The sequence below is a fragment of the Necator americanus genome, chromosome III (genome assembly GCF_031761385.1).
Source record: "Necator americanus strain Aroian chromosome III, whole genome shotgun sequence".
NCBI lineage: Eukaryota > Metazoa > Nematoda > Chromadorea > Rhabditida > Ancylostomatidae > Necator > Necator americanus.
In genome coordinates this window covers 34543594-34565561 of record NC_087373.1, presented here as the reverse complement: position 1 = coordinate 34565561, position 21968 = coordinate 34543594, and the positions used below count along the sequence as shown (strand labels likewise).

Here is a 21968-nt window from a genome sequence, read left to right as displayed (position 1 = left end):
CTGGCTCTTTCTCTCCTAAGGTGTACTGTGTAGGTGCGGCGGGCGGAGATTTTTTCTTCCTCTAAATCCTGACTGAATAGGGATTCAATCCCAGAGACATCTTCTGCTTTTCCATCGTTTTATTTCCTCGATATCTCGCTGTAAACTGCCTCACATTGTATTGCTTAGATTTTTACATTTACTATGATTTACTTCAGCTCTGACATCCCGTTTATACGTTACACGGTCGTCTGAACTTATGTTCACTCGAGCGACCGTGACGCTCGGGTGAACAGCAATTCGCGTTTGGCGTGCTATTGGGCGTTTTTTTTAGTCCCTAAATACATTTTCAACTTGAAAATGAATTAGATGAAGTGTTTTATGTTCAAAAAACAGAAAACAAAAAACAAACAAACAAAAATCCGGTGTACTCCTCGTATTCGCGCTCACCACTATTTCTTTCTTTTATTTCTTTTTTTGAATTTTTCATTTCACCACTCATCACATCGTTGGCAGCATCTATCGATTGATCCAAGAGATTCCATCATTCTATCCAAGAGATTCGGGACTCACCATAAAAAGAGTCCCGAATCTTCTATATTTTTTTTGCTAAGCTTTACCTCTTGTGTTCGGTAGTCGGAATGACGGGGCAAGCCACTGCAAGGTGATTGCATGAAAATTTATGTTCGGGTAATTTCTTTCCATTGAAATATTGTCCTAATATTTCCTCAATTGACGTCATTTTTGCTGTGTAATAAATCTAGAACACTCAGCATGTAGACATTCATGCATAAACGCACAAATACCGTAGCTGAACCAAAAAAAAATTGCAAATTTTCATTTCTGGATACTTTTTTCTCAAAATACCACAGTTATTATGTTTAGAAACTTCCAACAAAAAAAAGAAAAAAAAAGAATTACTGTACTCAATGGGGAATTATCCGAAATTTTAGAATTTTTAGAAATTTTGGAAGTTAACTCGGAAGAATTTCATAAAATCTCTCTGAATATGAAACAAATTTCGGACAAAACAAAAACTTCCTCAGCAAAACTAAGCAAAAGCTGTATGGGACTTGAATTTCATTTTAATCTAAAAAGACTTTTAAAAAAATTTTTGTAGAGAACTGCCTAGTATGAAAACAGTTCACAGGTTTTACGTGATTAACGGTGCTCTAGATAGTAAAGAGTTGCATCGTTGCGCTAACTGATTCCCGTGGCACTTTCCGGATAACTCTGGCACCTGGATTTGAACGATTTGCAGGTGTTGTTCTGCGTTTTCGTTGTGATATATGCAAATTATGGAACCCCGTCTACTTCTTCGGAAGGATTTTGATCGACATCGTACAGTAGTAAAGAGTTGTATCGTTGGATGGGCTGATTCTTCTGAGAGTTCAGATTGCTCTGATGCTTGGATTCTTCGGGTCTTCGGGTGATTTTTCACGTTTCCGCTAAGATATTTGTAAATTATTACAATCACAAACGCTATCGTTCACTACAGAGAGAATACCTTGCATCGGAAATTTTCCTCAGACCTTAGGGAGCTGTCTTTAAGGGGTTTAGAACCAGTTCATCAAATCCCTCAAGTAGTTTTTCCGCAAACCGCGTAAAACGCGGCTCAATTTAAAATTGCTGCTCTGTTCAAAATGACAGAACAATTTTCCAGTTGTGCATTTTTTCAAGCACATTCTTCTCGTAGGCGGCCGAAATTAAGCCGTCACTGCCCTAATCGGCGATTTTGATCCTCAATTAACGCAAAAAAAGGTGCAAAAGAAGAGTTTTCGTTTTTTTTACTTGAGCATTCCACTTTCTTCGCGCCTCACAAACAACATATTTTCATTTATTGATTTTTATTTACACCATTTTTATTATATTTTTTCATATTTGCAAAATTTATCGAAATTTAAGCGTATTTTCCTGAACAACACTGCAAATGGGGAACAGTAGAAGAAAAACACTGAACATTTTTTCTCAAGCATTGTTGTGGTGGCCGACGACGCTTGCCTAGTGGTCAGACTCATCAATCAATAAGTATTATATGTCCAGGGAGCGGGCAATCCCCGACGCGCGTTGAATTACGGCCAATGCGTCGCGATCACTCGTTTGAACATCGTCAATGTCTTCGTTCTAGTTTCATGAATAATCCTATAATATAATAATTCATATAATAACTTTTTTTAGTTTTCATTAATTTTAATAACTTTTTTCCACTAACTTGTTCTAATTACATCAACTCTACTTTTTATTAGTTTTAACAGTTTTTTAATTAATTTGTTGTAGTTTCATCTATCTTGTAATGTAGGCAAGCTAGGCCGTTTTGAAAATTACAAAAAAAAGAGATGTGGTCCTAAATGTCTCCCTTTTTCGCGAATATGAAAATAGATTACTTTTACATTCATTTGTTTATTTATAAATAGATTATGAAGCGATCAGAAGGGACCACGGTTCCATCGCTATCGAAGTCAAATATGTTCTTAGCATGGGATTGAGTTAGCCAAGTTTATAGTATATCGGCCACATGTGTGGGTTTTTCTCGATTTTTCTATTTAATTATTTGTTTATTTATTTATTGAAAACACCTGCAAGTGTTCCCATAAAACAAAACAGAAAAGAAAACAAGATGGAACAGAGCTCACTAGAATTTCGCCTGAATTTTACACAACAGGACTGGCCCTTCAAATTGGCCCGTGATGGGTGGTGGGTTGGCGGGTCATTCTCCTGCTGCAGAAGGTGAGATATCCGATTTCGATTGAATAAAATGCAAAAGTGTACGTGTTGCTGCCGACGACGACTGCCGTCGTCTCATCGCCGTCATTCCTCCTATTCCTATGTGTGTGTGAATGTGTGTGTGCGCGCAGTTGTAAAGTTGATTCATAAGCTATCCTCCTATCTTCACATCAGCTCAAAACACCGCGCCATGACCGCGCTGTGTGAGTTTAAGCAGCGGTCATCATGCAGTGTAAATGAGCGGGAGAGAAAGAGACAGCATGAATAAGAGGGATGGAGAATGAACGAGAGAATGAACGTGAAGAGAAAGAATGAACAAGAGGGAGAGAGGGTGAACGAGAAGAGATCGAGAGAGAAAGAGAGGATGGATTAATGAATGAATAAATGAATGAATGAATGAAAAAGAGGTAGGATGAATGGTAAAAGATCGGGAGAGAAAGAGAGAAGGAATGAATGAATGGATGAACAAGAGGGAGAGAGGGTGAACGAGAAGAGATCGAGAGAGAAATAGAGGATGGATTAATGAATGAATGAATGAACAAGAGGGAGAATGAACGAGAAGAGATCGAGAGAGAAAGAATCAAAGAGAGGAAGAGAAAGGATGAATGAATGAATGAAAGATTGAACGAATGAACAAGAAAGAGGGAGGATGAACGAGAAGAGGTCAAGAAAGAAAGAAACAAGGAATGAATCAATGAACAGAAGGGAGAATGAACGAAAAAAGATCGAGAGAGAATGAATGAATGAATGAATGAATGAATGAATGAGCAAGAGAAAGAATGAACGAGAGTATGAACAAGAGAGGAAATGAAGGAGAGAATGATCAAAATAGGAATCGAATGAACTAGAAAGGAAGAAATTGAACAAAAGAGAAATAGAAGATGAACTAGAGGATGTACAAGAAAGAATGAATGAGAGGAATGAACAAGAGGGAAAGAAAATAAAAACAAGCTACAGAATGATCATGTAAGAGGAAATAGAAGAGAGAGGATGAACAAGAAGGAAAGAATGAAGAGGACAGAGAGAACGAAGGAGAGAATGAGCAAGAGAGAGAATGCTAAACAAGGAGAGAATGAACACGAGAGAGGATGAAATAGAGAGAGAGAGGAAAGAAGTGGCCGAGGACATGAGAAATCCCAAAACTGAGATCATTCGTTTGTTTACTTTATTATTTATTTTATTCACCTATTCATACATCTATTCATTCGAATACATTCAGTGGTGCGCCAAGAATCAAGTGCAACACTTATGCTCGAAGACTAAAACCGAATGAATATTCAAGTCGAGTTCGAGTATCAAATCGATCGATTGATCGACTGCATTGACTGCGAATACTTCGACAAGTCGAATATGCTGAAAGCGCTTAAGAGTTATGCATAATGAACATCCGAAAGACCCATTCGACTATCCGTAAGTTCGATGGGAAAAATGATAAAAATTAGTTTCATGTGAAGATGAAAATTTTTAAAAATATAATTAATTAAGGAGAAATATCTGAAATTAATTGTTCATTTAAGGATATAAAAATAAAAGTGGAAAATGAACGCTTGTCATCAAAAATAATCTAAGTAATTATCCATAAATAATATATAAATAACTACAAACTTTGTTTTTTTATCCTGTTTAAAATTCGTGTTCTGCAGTTAAGAAATTTTCAATTATCATAAATTTGACGTATATATTACAGTACGCTTCATTTTCATACTCTGAACTAATTTTTGAATTAGATATGAATAAAAAATTACGTGAATAAATTCAAAAAATTATTTCATAATTCATAAATTAAAATATATATATTGTTACAAATATTAAAATTATAAATTATAAATAAGTCATAAATTATATAAATACGGGTTCTAAATTAAATGCTATTTTGACCTCTGGCTGACGTGACTTCGGAACTCGGTGACCTCTTCGATCAGGTGCCATTATTGATGATCCTGATGTCCCTGAGTCACGTGATATCTGTCGAACTTGATCTTGTGTTCTAATCAATTTTCTTCTTCTTCTTATTTTTTTTTTCGCTAGCCCCTACAGCTGTTCCTTCAGCGCTTCCAGAACATTTCTTGATGGACATTTTTTGCCGATTTTGTCCTTCTGTCTGCAACAAACTTTCGTCTCGAACGTATAATGACAGAACTTTTCAAAATAGTCTTTCGAATTGTTCTTCCAAACTTCCAATACATTTATTCACATCCAGACGTATTCTAAGATAAACATCCCTCCTTTAGAACTTGCTCTGCTCATAGACCCCATTTTTTCAAAGAAGTTGATTCCACAAAATAACGAAAATTTAATTTCTTGGAAAATAACACGATTTCTTGGATCTGCCAACTGTTCCACGACGCTCGGATACTCCAATATGGCAGTATAGCGAAGGTGTGGGAGTAATTGACGAAGGTTGAAAAAGTTGAGAGACCTTCATTTCATTTTTAAAGCGGGTCTCGAATAAAACTTGATCGTGAAGTCATATTTGGATCCAGTTACCCTTTTTTATTCCAACTGGCATTTCCAAAATTTAATTTCACGTTTTCCTTCCGACTTCGGAAATTTAATTTTGCCCACTCCGGACGAATTTCGACGGTTTGCGGACGGCTTCAATCCGTTCGAAATGGATCTTGGGATAGATGGTGGTAGCCGTGTTGTAGGCTGTTCACCACTGAGAATTGTTGCAGATTTTCTGAAAACAGTATGCTATCGGATCGGCGTTGTAGGCGTATAGTTAGTGAATCCCATCCAGACAGCATACCACAAAATTGACGATCTCTCAAGAAAAAGGTAGAGTTTGGGCTTTAGATCACTAGTATAAAGGTCACGTTTAATTCACCTTAATCCTTCTCGGAAAAAAAACTACGTGGGAAACTGGCTTCCTGTGCAAATCTCCCTACGAACCACCTTAGCACACACCATTCACGCACACGTGCCGCGTCTAGCGAGCGAACGATAATCGATGAAGCTCTCCCAACAGTATCGGTAAGTAAAACAAATGCATAGGCTATAAAGAAAACCGGTACTTGTGCAAGAGTGACACGTCCTCATGCGCCTCGTAGGCATAAACGCTCGGTGGGGCCGTTTCCCACGCCGTTTTTAGGACAATTACTGCATCCCTTCATTCAGGTTACCGGAGATCCTTAGTGAGCTCGTGGTAACGCGGATTAAGGAGTAGGTCATACTAGTACCGCTAATAGTTACCCATCACATGCACTGCGATGTTGTAGGCAACATCAAAAACAAACAAACAAACAACAACGGACCCCGAAAGAAGAGGACTTCATTACCTCATTCATAGATAGGAGAATAATGTGATCCCTATCCTATAAGCGATTTTATTCCATTCATTTACGTTTATTTGGGTGGAAGGAGCTGCCGCAACGCATCCGCCGCAAAATCACGCTCCGTTCGTGTCTAGCAGCACTGTCTGCCGCGCTCCAATCGATAGCGCGTCGCGGTTGAGGAGGTGAATATAATTGGCGGCGCTCATCTAGTATAAATATTGATTATAACAGTAATAATAATACACTGTCTGCCGCGCTCCAACCGATAGCGCGTCGCGGTTGAGGAGGTGAATATAATTAGCGGCGCTCATCTAGTATAAATAATGATATTAATAATAATAAAACAAATAATAGCAGTATTTTTTAACGGATTATTCTTTCCTTTCTGTTTTTTTTGTGCTGTTTTTTTAGTGCGTCGTATATTTCCATAAACAAATACGGTGCTCCTCTGAGTTTATGCTTTGCCCTAGTGTTGACACACTCTCACCACCATTGATTCACTATGCCGTCGAAGCACATTGCTCTTTTACTGCTGTGTATTCGTGAATGGCACGTTTTTTCCCTCCGTTCAAATGGTGAAACGATTCGTTTCAAAAACGTTCACATGCTGTGCGATTCTTTTGTCGGCTGGCGGGTCCTGCAACGCAATCCTATTACAACGCTTTCTGCAAACGCGAATCATCATCACCACATCACGATAAACACTACGGATTTGTTGCTCGTCTAGAGCTAGGGTGAAAAAAAAACGTGTTCCACATTATTTCCAACTGTTTTCAATCATATCCGGAAATTTATTATATATTATATAGGCTCCTCTACGTCTTTAACCTTCCACGCCACCTGATCTTCCCTCTCTATGCCTTTAGAGCAGATTTTCTCTCCCGTCATCACCGTCAAACGTTCCTCGTTGAAGCCTATAATGTAAACATCGAGGTTTTTTTTCCCCTCAAATTGTCAATCAGAATAAACGATGATTCGTCAGCTGGCTGGCATGATGAGAATTCCAGAACGTTCCCGGATCCGAAAATGTTTGTCAACGATTCTCCTCACTTCGAAAGTACAGTACATGTTGCAGTTCTTAGAGTTTCTTAGTTCTTGCACTCTTGTTATTCTTTTTTATTTATTTTCCTCTTGTAATCTTCCGAATCGTTTTTCATCTCGAAGTTATTTTATTGAAAAAAGAAGTTTCTAGAGCTGAATGAGTTTTTATGGAGCTTTCTGTAACTTGAATTTGAAAATATATTAAATACATATTTGTTTATATATAAACGCACAAAGATATTGTGGAAAGAATATTTTTTTTCTGTTAAGGAGAGCTTGTATTAACTTGAAAAAAAAGGTTTGATGAGCTTCTTTTAAACCATCGATCGATTTCGCGTCCAATTCGGAATCACCCACGGAGGCGGCGCCCTCGCCTCACCGGTGTGGTGCCGCGTACGCGACCGCGCCGCTTCGAGGCGTCGCTTCGGCTGAGTTTAGTTGGAACCAACTGTAAACTACTTTTTCTGGATGCGTTTTCCGTTCTTGTTGTTAAGCTACGGACAGCCGTTATCGCCACGGTTTCGTTAGATGATCATAAATTCTGTTCTATGGGAAATATTAAAAATATTATAAAAATATTAAAATATTAAAAATATTATTAAAAATATCAATTGTGACAAACGCTGATGAGCTGTTTAATTTGATAATTTAACGTTCGAAGGATCGAGAACGACCATAATGTATTTGATTTGATGTCAATTTTTAATAATTTCCTAAATATTTAATCTCAAAAACTCACTTTCAAATATTACAATTATTTTGTTCATGTTACTGAAGATGAATTTTATTATATTAGTAGTATATTTATACTTAATTACTTTATTTAATCTTAGATGTTAGGATTTTTCCTGGAATTTAATTCTGAAGATTAGTTTTAAATATTACTTTTGTTTCTATGTTATTCAAAACCCGTTCTACATTGAGCTATTTTATCTAAAACTTGAAATTTTAAGGAAAAATCGAGACAAAATTCCAGGACTTTCACCAAAAATTTTCTGCTAAAATTTAGTTTTGGTTTCTATGTTTATATTGTTTGTTATTGTTATTGTTTATATCATTCATACTGCTGTGGATCGAGACCATCTCACGGTCCCAATAAAAACTATGTGCTCATTCCCAATGCGATTCTATGGATTTTTCCCTCTTAGTTGCTAGGCGAACTCGTCTCCTCCTGCTTCGTTTCGACTTTCCTCTCATTTTTTAAACTTCAATTTGCATGACGTCAATCGATAGGTGCTGGATCTCCCCTCCATCCATCCATCCATCCGTCCATCCATCCAGCTGTTGAATCGTCGGTCGCCTATCTATCGGGTGAGCGTTGTGTGTGTGTGTGTGTGTGTCGCTGCTACTGCTCCTGTTGCACTTTTATAATGAGGATTCGATGCTGATTTATTTTTGGTGCCGCGTCCTCATGTGCTTTTTCTCAGGAATCTAGGATTTAAATAATTTTTTCCTAAGGAAAACTTTGAGCTTTTTCTCCCGATCCTAAATCCGAGCCGCTCCCGACGGTCAACCGACGGAACCGAGAGTCAGCTGTTCCGACGGTGGCGCCGGCTGATGATCGCCGAATCGCCGTGTCGGCGGCGGATTCGCAATCGCCGCCCAGTCCCGCTCCACGATGCGATGCCATCGCGCGCTTCCGCCGCCTCCTCCTCCTCCTCCTCCTCGTCCTCGCCGTCGTCGCGGCGTCACAACGTATCTTATTACGTCGTCGCATCGTGTTATCCGGTATTTCCGGTATTTTATACGCACGGCCGGTGTGTTCCTATGCGTCTCTTACCATTACGCTTACAACATCGACTCATTAATATTATAGTAATCGATCCGGAAAATTTCTAGTTCGGTTCCGTTCAGTTGTTTTCGTTCTGTTTTTCTATTCGTTTATTCGGTCACACATAGATTTTCCTTCTTACCCTCTTTCGTAGATGGAAACTAAACTGCGAGGAAAACGTGTGGCTATTAGATTAAACTCTCTCGAATCCGGTTTCCCAGGACAACTGTCACATTTGTCTCATCATATTCTCAATATATAACGATTTTCGAATCGCTTGCATCGTTTTGTTTTTTTTTTTTTGTCTGTTAAAATGCAAAAATGTTAAAATTCTTTAAATAGCACAGAGTTTTGCTCCAAGAACAAAATTTCAGTTTTTTTTTTTGCTAAAATTTCGTACCTGACCGGTATAAACGGTCCCCTTGCTGTTAAAATAGCAGTAATGAGTAACGGAAATTTTCGAAATTCAATAAAATTTTTGTGGATTTCAAAGAAAAAATGCTTCGGGGATAAGGTATTGATTAAGACGAGATATAAAGAAAAGAACGATGAAACTGACTTTCTGAGCTGATGCTTATCTGCATTTCTGCACTTTTGAGAAAGAAGGGCAGAAAAAAAAACGCAGCGAAGATTTCACGGAAATATTCCAGTGTGTTATTTTCTGGAATGTGAATACATCGGGGAGATCAAGTAGTGTTTAATTTAATTAATAAACATTTCTTAGTCCCGACATCGTTAGGGGATTTTCATGAACAGAAGTTGTCTGAGGAAAAAATTACCAAGGAAAAAAAAACGAGAAAAAGATGAGGATCTATCGTTTTTCATGTGTAAAAGATGAATTTATTGTTTATTATTTGTTAATAATTAATTCATATAGTATATTATATTACTTATTATCTATTATACTTATTTAATAACTGTAAGGTATAAAAATAAATTCGAATAAATAAATTTGTTTTGTTAGTTTAAAACCCTATATAGTCTCATCGAATCATTTGACTTAGTTCTAAAAAAAGAAAAAAAAAAGATTTTTCAAACAAAAAGAAGAGTCTGAGAAAAATTTAGGCATTTAATTTCAATTATTACACCGATATTACTTGTATTATTGAAATACTTGACTTTTTTTCCGCAACAGAACAGTTCGAACGAAAATTCGAAAAATTAATGCACCAATCCTCGTATTTGCTGTATTATTTTTTTTCACCATACACGTATGAATGAAAAGTTTTTTTTTATTTAACACGACCTTTAAAAGTCCTCTCATCTCGAGATCGTATCTGAGATTTTCGGCAAAAGGTTGATTTTGAGGATAAAATGTGTGAAATGTGACGGCGGCATACCTAAAAACCGGTTTTTCCCTCGGTCGCTGAAAGTTCTTTGGACGAGTTCCTCGTAGAACGTTGACATGGCGTTTTCTTTGTTATCCACAGCTACTGTGTACCGATTCCATGTTAAGACATGATAAGTCATGTCATGGAAGAGGAGGACATCTCGTCCAATCTCCGAAAAATCCCAGGATTTTTCAGCGCTCATGCCCTCGTACTTATTTTGTAATTTTATTATACTTAGATTTTTTATTTCTATTATATTACTCATTTTTTACTCCATTCATTTTTTTTAAATTAAGTTTACAATTTTTGTTATATTATGTTATTTATATCGATATTTTTTGAATTTTCTATCGTATACACGCTTACATTTAACATCTCTTTTATATTTTTTTTATTACATTTACATCATTTGTTTTTATCTTTTTTATATTATTGTTTTTATTTCATTTATTTTAATTATATTCATATTTTTACGATATTATATTATTTATATTATTTTTTTTTACATTTTCTATCGTATGCACGCTTACATTTAACATCTCTGCGTCCTTTAAACTTTATTCCTATGGAAAACTTTCTCAAAGAAAAAAACCATAACGATAGTGGAACCGTTCTTTTCAAAGTGTCTGATGATATTTTTGTCGTGGTGAAAGTAACGTGTACGGACGAATTGAACAGTGTTTTGTGATGATTTAAAGAACAAGGCGTAGGCGACTGAGTCATAAATTCTGGAAACCGAAGAAGTAAAAAGTAAAAGTTTAGAAAAAAAGAACGATGTAATGTTGAAAGGTAGGTAGAAACGTGGTGGAGGAACGTATGAAAGCACGAAAGACTCGTCAATCTCACGTAAAGACACGACGTGAATATGTGGATGGTGGTCCTGCGAAGATTTAGCAAAATTATATTTTTATTTATTACGTAGTTATTATTTTCTCAAAGTTACTTTACCAATAAATATTCATTATTCTATTTATTTTCCTCTTTTCTTTCTTTGTTCCTTTTATCGATTTTTACGACTCGGATCCAGCAGCCAGAAGCCAGATAGTCATAGCAATCACATGAAGATATTCGTCTTTGTTACTAGTCGTCGGTATTTGGCGTCAGAAATTGACGTTATCGACGTCGTTACCGATAAGTCGATTGATTGTGGGCGGAGCGATCGCAGCGACTCATACGTCGTCGGCTCCGCCCACAATCAATATCGTTAGGAAATGAAATTTCTGCATCTATGCATCTATTTATTCTCATAGAAGACTTCAACGAATACGTCTGTGTTAAGGGAAATTTTATTTCCCATCAATCATTTGACCTTCATTCTCGAATCCTGGAACGTACACGGACACTATGCTCTGTGATTGGTCGACTAGTCTAGTCGAGAAAACTCGTCCGTAGGGTTATGAAAATGCTGCAAAAAATGCATATGAAATGAGTAAATGGCTCGAAATTTTGCAATTTTTTTTTCTTGGAAAAATTTAAAAATTTGATTTAAGCTATACTTTTTTCCTGCTTCGTCCTAGGATCTACTATCCAGGATCCGCTCAAAATACGTGCTCGCCGGAAAAAGTCATTCTTCATCCTCCTATCTACCATTCTTTTCTTCTTCTGGGTTATTTGTTGAATTCACTATTTTTTGAGGATCCCTTCTCTACGATGGATCTCATCTGAATTCTGCCCCGCTTGTACATGGAAAGATCGTCGATTGAATGAATGAACGAACGAATTCATAACGCTGACCGATTCATGCATCATTTCAACTTATTAACATAAAATTACGATCGTTCATCCATTCGTTTCGCGCCGAACAGCGTGACTGCTCGCTTTTTTTCCATTGATAGATAGCCTTTTGTGTAGGCGCAAAACATTCCAGAATGTTCGTTTCGGCGATTTCCGTCGAGACTACGCGCTACTCGCGTTCCACGCTCTACTCTACTTTCCGTTCCGTTCAGAGCTGACGGGCTGTTTGGGCTGACGAATAATTTTTATTTTTTCACGGAGTGATTTTTCCCAGTCACCAATCAAAAAAAATGACAAAAGTCTCCGTAAACTTTTTTTTCAAACGTAAAAATCCCAGGAAAATGAAAAATATTGGCAAAATACTACTTAGGATTTGATACAGAACCTCTCATTTTACAAGTCAATTATGTTGCCGATTTTTTTAAAGAAGAAAATTCTGTCGATTCTGACTTTTTTAAAATATTAATTCCGGTTTTTTCCAGATAATTATAGTGCAATGTTACATGGACCAAAATTTTTACGTTTGAAAAATGACCAATAATTATTTTGCAACCCCAATATAAGGAGAGGTTGACTGGAAAGTTATTAGATTTTCCTTTCCCATCTATTAATTGCAAAAAACTTGGAACAATCAATAGATTTCTTGATTTTCGAGCCCATCGCAATCCCAGAAATTTCTTCCACGCTGAAAATTTCGTGTAATAAGCTCCGAACCAAACTGATCACGGTTTTGGTACCATTCACCCAAAAAGTTTTCAGGATGGCCGATGATCCACTGAGCGATGTGTTATATCAGCGAATGTTCCGTGTGTTCTCCTATTTTGCTGATGCAACAACGTCGGGCGCGCTACATCCCACGCAAGCATCGTTTATACTCGACGAATTGCTACGCGAAGCTGGTCGGCCGTCCACATCCAGAGGAAACACGTTCAGTCATGATTCCGTCACTTTTCGGTGAGGTGATTTGTCGATTTAATTTGCACTTCTTCGCGACTAATCAATATTTTATCGTCTTTTAATCAATTACCTAAATTGATTTCGCTTTTACCAGACCTTTTAGTCCTCACTTAATCCTTTTTTCCAAGATTTTCGTTACATTTTTGAAAATTTTTCTCTATTTTCATAGAAGCTTGATTTTTTTTTTAATTTTTGTGAACCGATTATCCCTTTCGAGCTGCATCGTTCTATCCAAATCCATATTCAAGTCCAATTTAATCCATATCCAAATCCAGAGGCTGAATTTGGAAGGTCTGGACGTGTAATTATTAATTATTGATTAATTATTATCGATCATACTCCTGATTAGTCCTCCTTCTTTTTTTCCTCGATATCTGAAAACTTAAGCAAGACAGATTTAACGATTTTTTTAAAACGTTTTTTAATGTTTTTACCTTTCTCTACATTTAACCAACTGAAACTGTGTCGAATTGTATGCCATGAGAATCCTGAACTGTGAAAGGTTTTTTCCCCAGACACGCACAATTTCCCGTTTGAATTATCAAAATCACCTTTTTCCACGAAATTCAGGCTCCAAAAAATTTATTCTGCTCTATTCTGCAAGAACAGGTTGTTCGTATTTTTTGCGATTTCATATTTTCTCTTTTGAGAAAATAGAAATTTACTAAAAAAAAAAAAAACCTAAAGATATTAGATTATGTCATTTAACAATGCCGGATATATCGATGTGGATTTCATTCAGGTTTCTTTTATCCAAAGAAAAATTATTTGACGTTGTACTGCAGAAATTTCCCAGATTTTTTGTGTTTATGCAGCGATTTTTCCTTCCATTTATTTTTCTCCAAATTTTTATTCCTAACTACAATTTTGAAGAAAAACAACATTCACCACATCAGAACTGAACGACTGCGATTTTTAAAAATAGGGATTGTCAAAAAGCAAATGAAATCTTTTAGGAAATATTGTGGAAATTCTAAATTCAATTGTAAATTTAATTGTTTTTTTATTTATTTCAAACCAATCTAATTCTTTAGAAGAAAAATTAAAGGAACGAACTATGTGTAGAAAATCCGCGTATGCATTTATTTATTTATTTATCTGAAAATAATAGTAAATAATAAAATGTGGAACAATAAACAAACAATTATATGAAGAAATGTATATATTAGAAATCCGTATGCGTCGTGTTCAATGATTTTTGTTATTGAATCAATAATCAATGCGTTCTTCCAGAGAGCTGTTGAATTTGATTGAAGTGCAATTCGCAGATCGAAAAGAACTCGAACCGGCAGTGGAACGAGTTTTCGAGCGTATCGTAGGACAAGTAATTAGAAAGGTAAGATGACGTCATCCTATAGCGTCGCGTCGTGTACTTGCGCTATATACAAGTAGGCGAGTGTGGCGCAGTTGGTAAGAGGTTCGGCCGCCCGCCAGAATAGAGTCGATGGTTCGAGACCGCTCCGCAGCCAACCAAACCCTATTTCACTCTGGAGTAAGTATAATATGGAAATATATAATAATACTGTAGTGACACATAAATAACAATATATAAAATATAATATAGTAAATAAATTGGTGACAGACTTGTCCGGGAGGATTAAAATCCTGAGAAAAAAATTTGAAAAAATGAAAAATAAAATCTTAGTACATGGGTTCAAAGTCGTCAAGTTATTGTATAGACCAAACACGTATTCATAAACCTTGTGGGGATTCTGAATTGTTGAAGTCGAATGCGTTGATGGGTCCCAAGCGGATCGATTACTGTGTGACATGCACGCATTTTGGATGTACCTTGCCTAGACATGAGGATATTTTATTCTTACACCTATTATTTATTCATCCGATCAATGATGTTTTCAGAAAGAAATTTCCCAGGAATTTCTTAGATGTGTCATGAGTCATGAGAAGTGTTCTATTACAGTATACGATGATTTTAATGGCGTTCAACGTCCTTTTTTCCTACGGAACAAAGGACAACTCTCTGACTAAGAGTGCTTTGTGGATTGTTAGTGATTCGTATGATAGAGTATGAAAATCAGACAAGCGGATGACTAATAGAAAAATCATTCCCTGTTGTCATACATATATATACACACAAAGAGAGAGAGAGAGAGAGAGAGAGAGAGAGAGAGTGCGAGAAGAAGAAGAGAGAGAGATGCCGATAACCCCGAATGTTTGCTCGCCTCGATTTCTAGTTTCGTATGGTATCGAAAGATTTCTTACGTTGAAGAAGTCACATACAGTCAGCTAAGAGGGAGTTCACCAGTTTATTTACATACGGATTCAGTTGCGCGCTGAAAAGGTGTGAAATGGTGAGCAAATAAGCGCGGATGGATCGGTGGTCGGTCGGTCGGTCGGTCGATGCTGTGTTACACACAATACAAATAGACAGCATGTTCATGCGGAAATTTCTCACATACCTCAGCCTACTAGGGATTCAGGGAACGCATCACAAGATATATTAATTTTTTTTAAAGTGTATTCACATACGCCTATTGTACACCAGAAAAAAAGAGAAATCACAAAAACTTAGTCAAATTCAGAAATGATATAAAAAAGTTTCGAGGAAAAAGAAAAATTCTTCGCAAAATAATCTTTAAGCAGTACTGAAATAACACTAATCTGCAAAACTTGAAAGCATCACCCCACGAATCTGAGGTGGTACGGATTTCAGGTGGAGTCTCCTTATACGGGATAGTAGATTATGGAGAGGGAGTGATTTCGTCCATTTCTTCCTAATTGCCGTAAAAAAAAACGGTCCGGAAGATGTGGTGCGTGCACAAGGCTGGTGCGCTCCAATCGAACTCGTTGTAGAAAATAGCGCGCCGGATCGCTCAAGACCGTATCTCCCGGGCCGTTCTTTGCGGCAATTAGAAACAAATGAACGGAATCACCCTCCACTCAATAATCTACGATCTCGTGTACGAATAAAAAGGATAAAGGATAAAGTCACTGGCGTATCAGTCCAGTTGGGATGCGCCAACGCGTTTCACTGGAATTCGTAATCGATGAGGTTTTGGAACGCCTGTTGACTTATAGAATGACTTGCCGGGGCCAGCCGATGGTCAAGTTAGTGTTTTAATCCTCCCAGACAAGTCTGGTACCTCTAACCGACTGCACCACACCCGCCCTCGTATACGAATACTCCACCGGAAATCCGTACCACCCCAGATTCGTGGGGTGATGCATTTAAGGTTTAAGAACGTTTCTTCGGCCTACATAATGACTTTCGGGGCTAACCTATGTATCGAGGCAGTGTTTTCATGCTCCCAGACGAGTCCAGTATCAATTTATTGATTCTGAAGCAATCAAATGCGTGCAAATGGCTGGCACTGGGGTGGTCCCGAACCATTGACCATGTAGTCGCTGCGAAATTTCTTCTTACCACTGAGCTACACTCCTGTCTCCTCTCAATAACTAACGAAAAATTGGGAATGCACTAAAAATGATGATAGATGAAGCAGTCATTTAAAAAAAAGATGATTTTAGGGTTTCGTCCTGTTTCGATGTCGTGGTGGTGGTCGAAGTTGCATGCCACGTATGCAACGGAACAAATGGCGATCCGGATGGTGTAGTATTAGTCCGGGTGCGATTTACCTATGGCCGCTCGACAAACAGATCAACAACGACAATCGCGTCACGGCCCCGCTTGACGCTGAAACCAGAGTTTCAGTGAGTATAAACGATGGAAAAGTGTCATATGCTGTAATTATTCCAAGGAAATATAAAAAAAAAAACTAAGCAACTTTTTCAAAAAAATTAAAATAAAAGTTAAAAAATTAAAAATTAAATAAGTAAGTAAAAATTAAATAAGTAATAGTTTCAAAAATGATGATTATCATTACCATCATTATCTTAATTTCTAGATATTTCTAGGTAGTATATAATTGTTATTAGCTATTAATCATTTACCTAATTATTATTCTTAATGTCACTATTTTTATAATTGTTGTAGAAAATAATATAATGCTAATTATTTATCTAATTATTGTAGCATTCTAAGTAGCGTCCGATTTCTAAGAAAATATGTAAGAATTTCTAAGAAAATATATAAGAAAATAGTAATAAAATTTAAGAAAAGTTAAAAATAATAAATATGGATAATAAATAAATATGGAGTCTTTTTTTCGAAATGATAGTCAAAATGATCATAGACAATCGTTCTAAGAAAAACTATCAAAAGATTATGTAGTTTTCTTCAAAATAACAATCATAATTGTTGTGAGAAAAAAAAAACCATGTACTGAAATTATCCATAATTAGTAGATCCATAATTATGTAAATTATGTATAAAATTATGTATGTAATATTATGCATTTATACAATATCAGAAATATTTTCTCTCGAAAAGTTTCCCCCTCGCGCAAAGTAGCGGGATCCATCAACAATCACAGCTCTATGCGGACGAGAAATATGTCAAACACAAGCTCCACCCACCATATTCCATTCTATCCGCATGTGGTTTAGGATAGTGCGGTAGAAGGTGATCGATTCGTATGGGATGTACAGTTTGGGAAACGGGTGGTGGAATTCGCACATTTCGACCCGCTTATCAGCAGAGCATTTGTGACCGGTTTGTTCGCGTGATCTATTGATTGATTGTTGACCTTTGAATAAGTTTAACTTCTCAGATATACGCCTTGCAATTGAACGACCAACTCGATTGGCTCTACAAGATTTTGATCAGAAGCGATCGCTACGATACGACGGTAATAAAATAAATATGCATTTTTTTTAAAGTGAACTTATTCGTAGAGTAAAGGATAAAACCGTACACTCATCAGGCTCAGCCGTCCAGTCGCTCCTAATCTCCAGTAACAACCGAAAATACGTTTTTTAGTCGAATATGGGCAGCGACACTTCTGTTTCCCTGGACGACCGCAACGCGCATTTGATTGGAGCAGAACAGAGGGTAAGGAGAGTGTGCTCGAGAAAGTGATGTGAACTGCCGCGTCGCGGTCGCCCGGGTAAACATAAGCCTAAGTGGTTGTAGCTGGGATTACTCCTTTATTTCCCTACTTTTTCACGTATGATTTTTTTTCGTGTATTTTTCTTAGTTATCTCATGATACTCACTATAGAAGTAGTAAGTAGTAGTAGTGAGGGTTGCTGCACCTCCGCAAAAAAATGAGAATCTACAAAAAAAAAACTTTGGTTCCTCACTTCTTTAACGAAATGTGAAGTAATTGCTTCCAGTTATACAATAGAACAGAAAAAAACGAAAACACGAAATAATGAAAACTGAGAATAACAATGACGATAAATAGGATAAACTAATAGGAACAAAATAATAGCGCGTTTTTCAGAGAATTTCAAAATTTGCATAACTTGCTCGCAAAATAGGAAATCTAAAATGTCCAGGATAGCAGATCTTTCTATCCCATTCGTAATTTCCTGAACTGCAACTTATAGAAAACAAAATCATAATTATTGGAATAGTTAGAAAATATATTATCCTGAAAATCAAGGACTGTTCACCGAGTTTCACCAATCGAGAAAAGCTACAAGCCTTTCCCGGTGAAGATAAGAATAATCGATTGAGTACAGAAATATGAGATTAAAAAGAATTCGGTTAAATACAAAAATAAAAAATAGTATTTAAATGACCATAAGTCAGTCCGAACATTGGCGTATCAGGAAAACCATATGCGCTCTGAAAATATCATCTGCATTAGGTTCAAAAGAAAAAGATTGCAAACAGGATCGTCGTAGTCTAGAATTCCAGTAGTTATGCTCGTTCAATGGGCGTGTTGTATCAATGACAACTGCAGGAGTTTGCCTGTCTAACATGCTCCCCAAAGTTTGATCTGCTCCAATCGAACACGAGTTGCGCGGCTGCTCCGGCAGTAAACATAAGTATCGGCATCAGCACTACTTTTCCAGGGCTTTACTCGTTCACCTCGGTTGGAATTTTACGAATCATTCTGAAGTATTTCTTCATATTGCTTCATATGCTTGAAAATTCCTCCATTCTCCCAAACATTTCCGTTCATATGCTATTTTTCCAGGTCGACGTTGTGATCGAGAAATTTCCGAAAGGCAACAGCTCGAGACTGAGAAACGTCGATTGGAATTTGAATTGGAACAAGAGCGATTGGCCCTTAAAGACGAGGAAATAGTACGAGGGTTGGCCACAAGGTGAGCGCGTAGTTATTTAAAGGCATCACCCCACGAATCTGAGGTGGTACGGATTTCAGGTGGAGTATTCGTATGCGGGATCGTAGATTATGTAGAGGCGGATAAATCCGCCCATTTCTCGCCAATTGGCGTAAAAAAACGGCCCGGAAGATGCGGCGCGTGCACAGGGCTGGCGCGCTCCAATCGAACTAGTTGTAGAAAGTAGCGCGCCGAAACGCTCGAAGCCGTATCTTTCGGGCCGTTTTTTTACGGTAATTTGGAAGAAATGGACGGAATCACCCACCTCTCCATAATCTACGATCCCGTATACGAATAGTCCACCTGAAGTCCGTACCACCTCAGATTTGTGGAGTGATGCCTTTAACGATTAAGAAAAATTCAATCGAACCATGGATTTTTCAGAATGTTAGAGGAAGAGAAACAAAAAAGCGAACATATGGAACGAGTGCTGGCCGAATTACAACATAAACTCGGTCAACGACTGGATACGGTACTAGAAGATGAAACACCAGCACGAAACGAAACAACAACTGGAACAGAAGTAGAACAAGGTGCAGCAATGTATACGGAATCTGTCGAAGTGACGGAAAACGGCGGTGATGGATCGAATTTTCAAGATGATGATGAGGACGACGAAGAAGTTTGGAAAAAAGACGATTTTCTCATGATTTCTACACAATCTATCTAATTACGCCATATTAATTCATAGTGGTTCTAGTCATCGATTGAGAAAAAAAAAAGTGCCAATCACAAAATCGAACCGGTGGGCATTTAATGTTTATTTTCACTGAATGAGAAAGAAAAAAGAGAAAAGTATTTGTTACATACACCACATCTTGTCATTGCTCTAATCTGGTATTGTAGCACGCTTAGATATTTTTTTTTCTTTTTACGTATTTTGTGGCTTTCATATCAGCTGTAGCTATATATCATAGCAAGCTGAGCTGGTTGTACAAGCTTTTTATTTGTGTTTTATTCTAGGTTAAAAGAAAATCATCCGGTGAATTCGTAGAAGAAAAACTTGAAAAATCTTCAACACAGAAAAAACAAACGAGACTATTTCTTGTGATTCACATTTTGATTATTATTGCTGATGAAGATTTGAGTAATTAGTATTTGTTGCCTGTTGTTTTCTTTAATGAAGTTCTAGGATTTGTTTTGGTGGATCGTACACGATTTTTTTCCTTAAATCTGACATTACGCTACGAGCAACCTTTAACATGGAAAATCTGAGAGAATTCGGAGGTTTTGATGAAATTCGAATAGTGACAACGGTAATCCTCCTGTGGATCAAACGATACCTTCGTGTTTGTAGACTTGTTTCTCCTAGACGTTCTATTTTTGAGGACCAGCTTTTTTCTCTTATCGATTGATTGATTCTCTCAAATTTGTCACTGTAAAAATTTTAAAAAAATAAGTAAAAGTAAGATAAGTAAAGTAAGTAAAAGTAAGATGAGTAAAATAAGACAAGTAATAAGTAAAAAGAAACTTGAAAATACAGAATTTGCGATGAGAGATCGAAACAAGAGTTCTCATGACCACCTCGGTTTAATTAGTTTCTCCGAATTTTAGAGGCAGCATAGCAAAATCTTGTATGTTACGGATTTCACGTGGAGTATCCGTATACGTTTTCGTAGACTATGGAGACCGGGGTGTTTCCGCGCATCTCCTTGCATCACCGCAACCAGCCGGCCCCTGAATGTTGTTTTGTATGACGCCTTCTATTGCAGCGCGCCACCCTTACACGCGTAGCCTTCCTTACTGCCTATCGGGGCAGTCTGAATTGATTTTCGACGAATCGCAGGGAGGAGGCGGCACAAAGAGTGGAGCGTTGCAATAGATGGCGTCGTACAAATCAGCATTCTGGAGGCGGCTGTTTGCAGTGATGCAGGGAGAGATGAGCGGAACTACCCTCTTCTCCATAATCTACGACCCCGTATACGGATACTCCGCCTGAAATCCGCACCACCTCAGATTCGTGGTATGGTGCCTTTAATGACAGTCACAGGTAGTGTCTAGCTTCAGGACCCAGATCAATACAAAAGAAAAAGGGAAAACTTCATTCAAAGTTAAAGGTGGCGTATCACGAAATTGAAGTACTGTGGAAACTTGATGGAAAACATAGAGAGTAGATTACAAGCGAGGTTCCGGAGGGACCGTAACGAGTACAACGATGGCACTGTTAAATAATAATTGTTTGTTTTTAACATACCTCGTAGGACTATGCATACAAATGTAATGATGTGATATGAGAGCTGGAAAGAGCGTCGAATTACTACGTGTGTTAGAGTTGGAAATGAATCTACTTCATAATTCCCACTGATATTCATACCGATTTTTGGCTTTACACGAGGCTGTTAACTAACTTTATTGGCTAACGTTTTGGCAAAATTGCCTTCTTCAGAGCCTGAAATGGGCCAACACGACCGAGCCGATTTTGAAGTCAGGGTCCAGATCTTAGCGCACGAATCTAAGACGTTGGCTCGAAAATCACTAGAGGAATTGTGGATCCAATCCTAAAACCTTAAAATGAACCGCTGGAGCGATTATTTGTCGATAACGCGAGAACTCGCATCATACTTCGGATGGCTCTACTGATCCCGAATGAGACATTCGAACCGTTCGCTCTCAGCCAACAGCGGTCCATGTTAGACGTCTCCGATCAAGGTGAGCACTCAGTGCGGTCGCCAAGTTGGTGATTGAAAAAGTAGTTTATCTGTTTGGTTGTGGAGAGATTTGGTCGTTTAAATTGTGAAATGAATAATGAATTTCAGGCTCTGAAGAAAGCGATTCTGCCCAAATGTTAGCCAATAAGATTATTTAATAACCTTGTGTACATCTAATCAAAAATCAATACGGCATCTAACTACGCCGAGGTTTATTGAAAGACGAACTTTTCAACTTATATTCATAGCCTACTAATCTTTGAAAAGAGATAACCCGTTAAAATGACCTGAAGCTCGACGCAGTTGCGTCCGCGATTGCGCTGGAAGCTGCGCACTTGGAATCGACTCGGATT

At 37.5% G+C, this 21968-nt stretch overlaps 1 protein-coding gene across 4 annotated transcripts; it reads left to right on the top strand.

Annotated features, from left to right (window-relative positions):
- Positions 1-8637: 8637 nt before the first annotated feature.
- On the top strand, positions 8638-20062 carry RB195_011912 (uncharacterized protein; the record flags this gene model as incomplete). Of its 4 annotated transcripts, XM_064193531.1 has the most annotated exons (11): positions 12616-12809; positions 14046-14148; positions 16302-16484; positions 17280-17385; positions 17444-17521; positions 17653-17724; positions 18820-18949; positions 19352-19500; positions 19567-19589; positions 19668-19712; positions 19931-20062. In XM_064193531.1, 11 exons carry the CDS (start codon positions 12616-12618, stop codon positions 20060-20062), a joined length of 1215 nt encoding a protein of 404 aa, XP_064051114.1. The 4 variants fall into 4 exon arrangements, with proteins under 4 accessions (XP_064051115.1, XP_064051114.1, XP_064051112.1 ...); XM_064193529.1 differs by lacking the exons at positions 19668-19712; positions 19931-20062 and adding an exon at positions 8638-8747 and having other exon boundaries at positions 12615-12809; positions 19567-19637; XM_064193532.1 differs by lacking the exon at positions 17653-17724.
- Positions 20063-21968: the final 1906 nt, after the last annotated feature.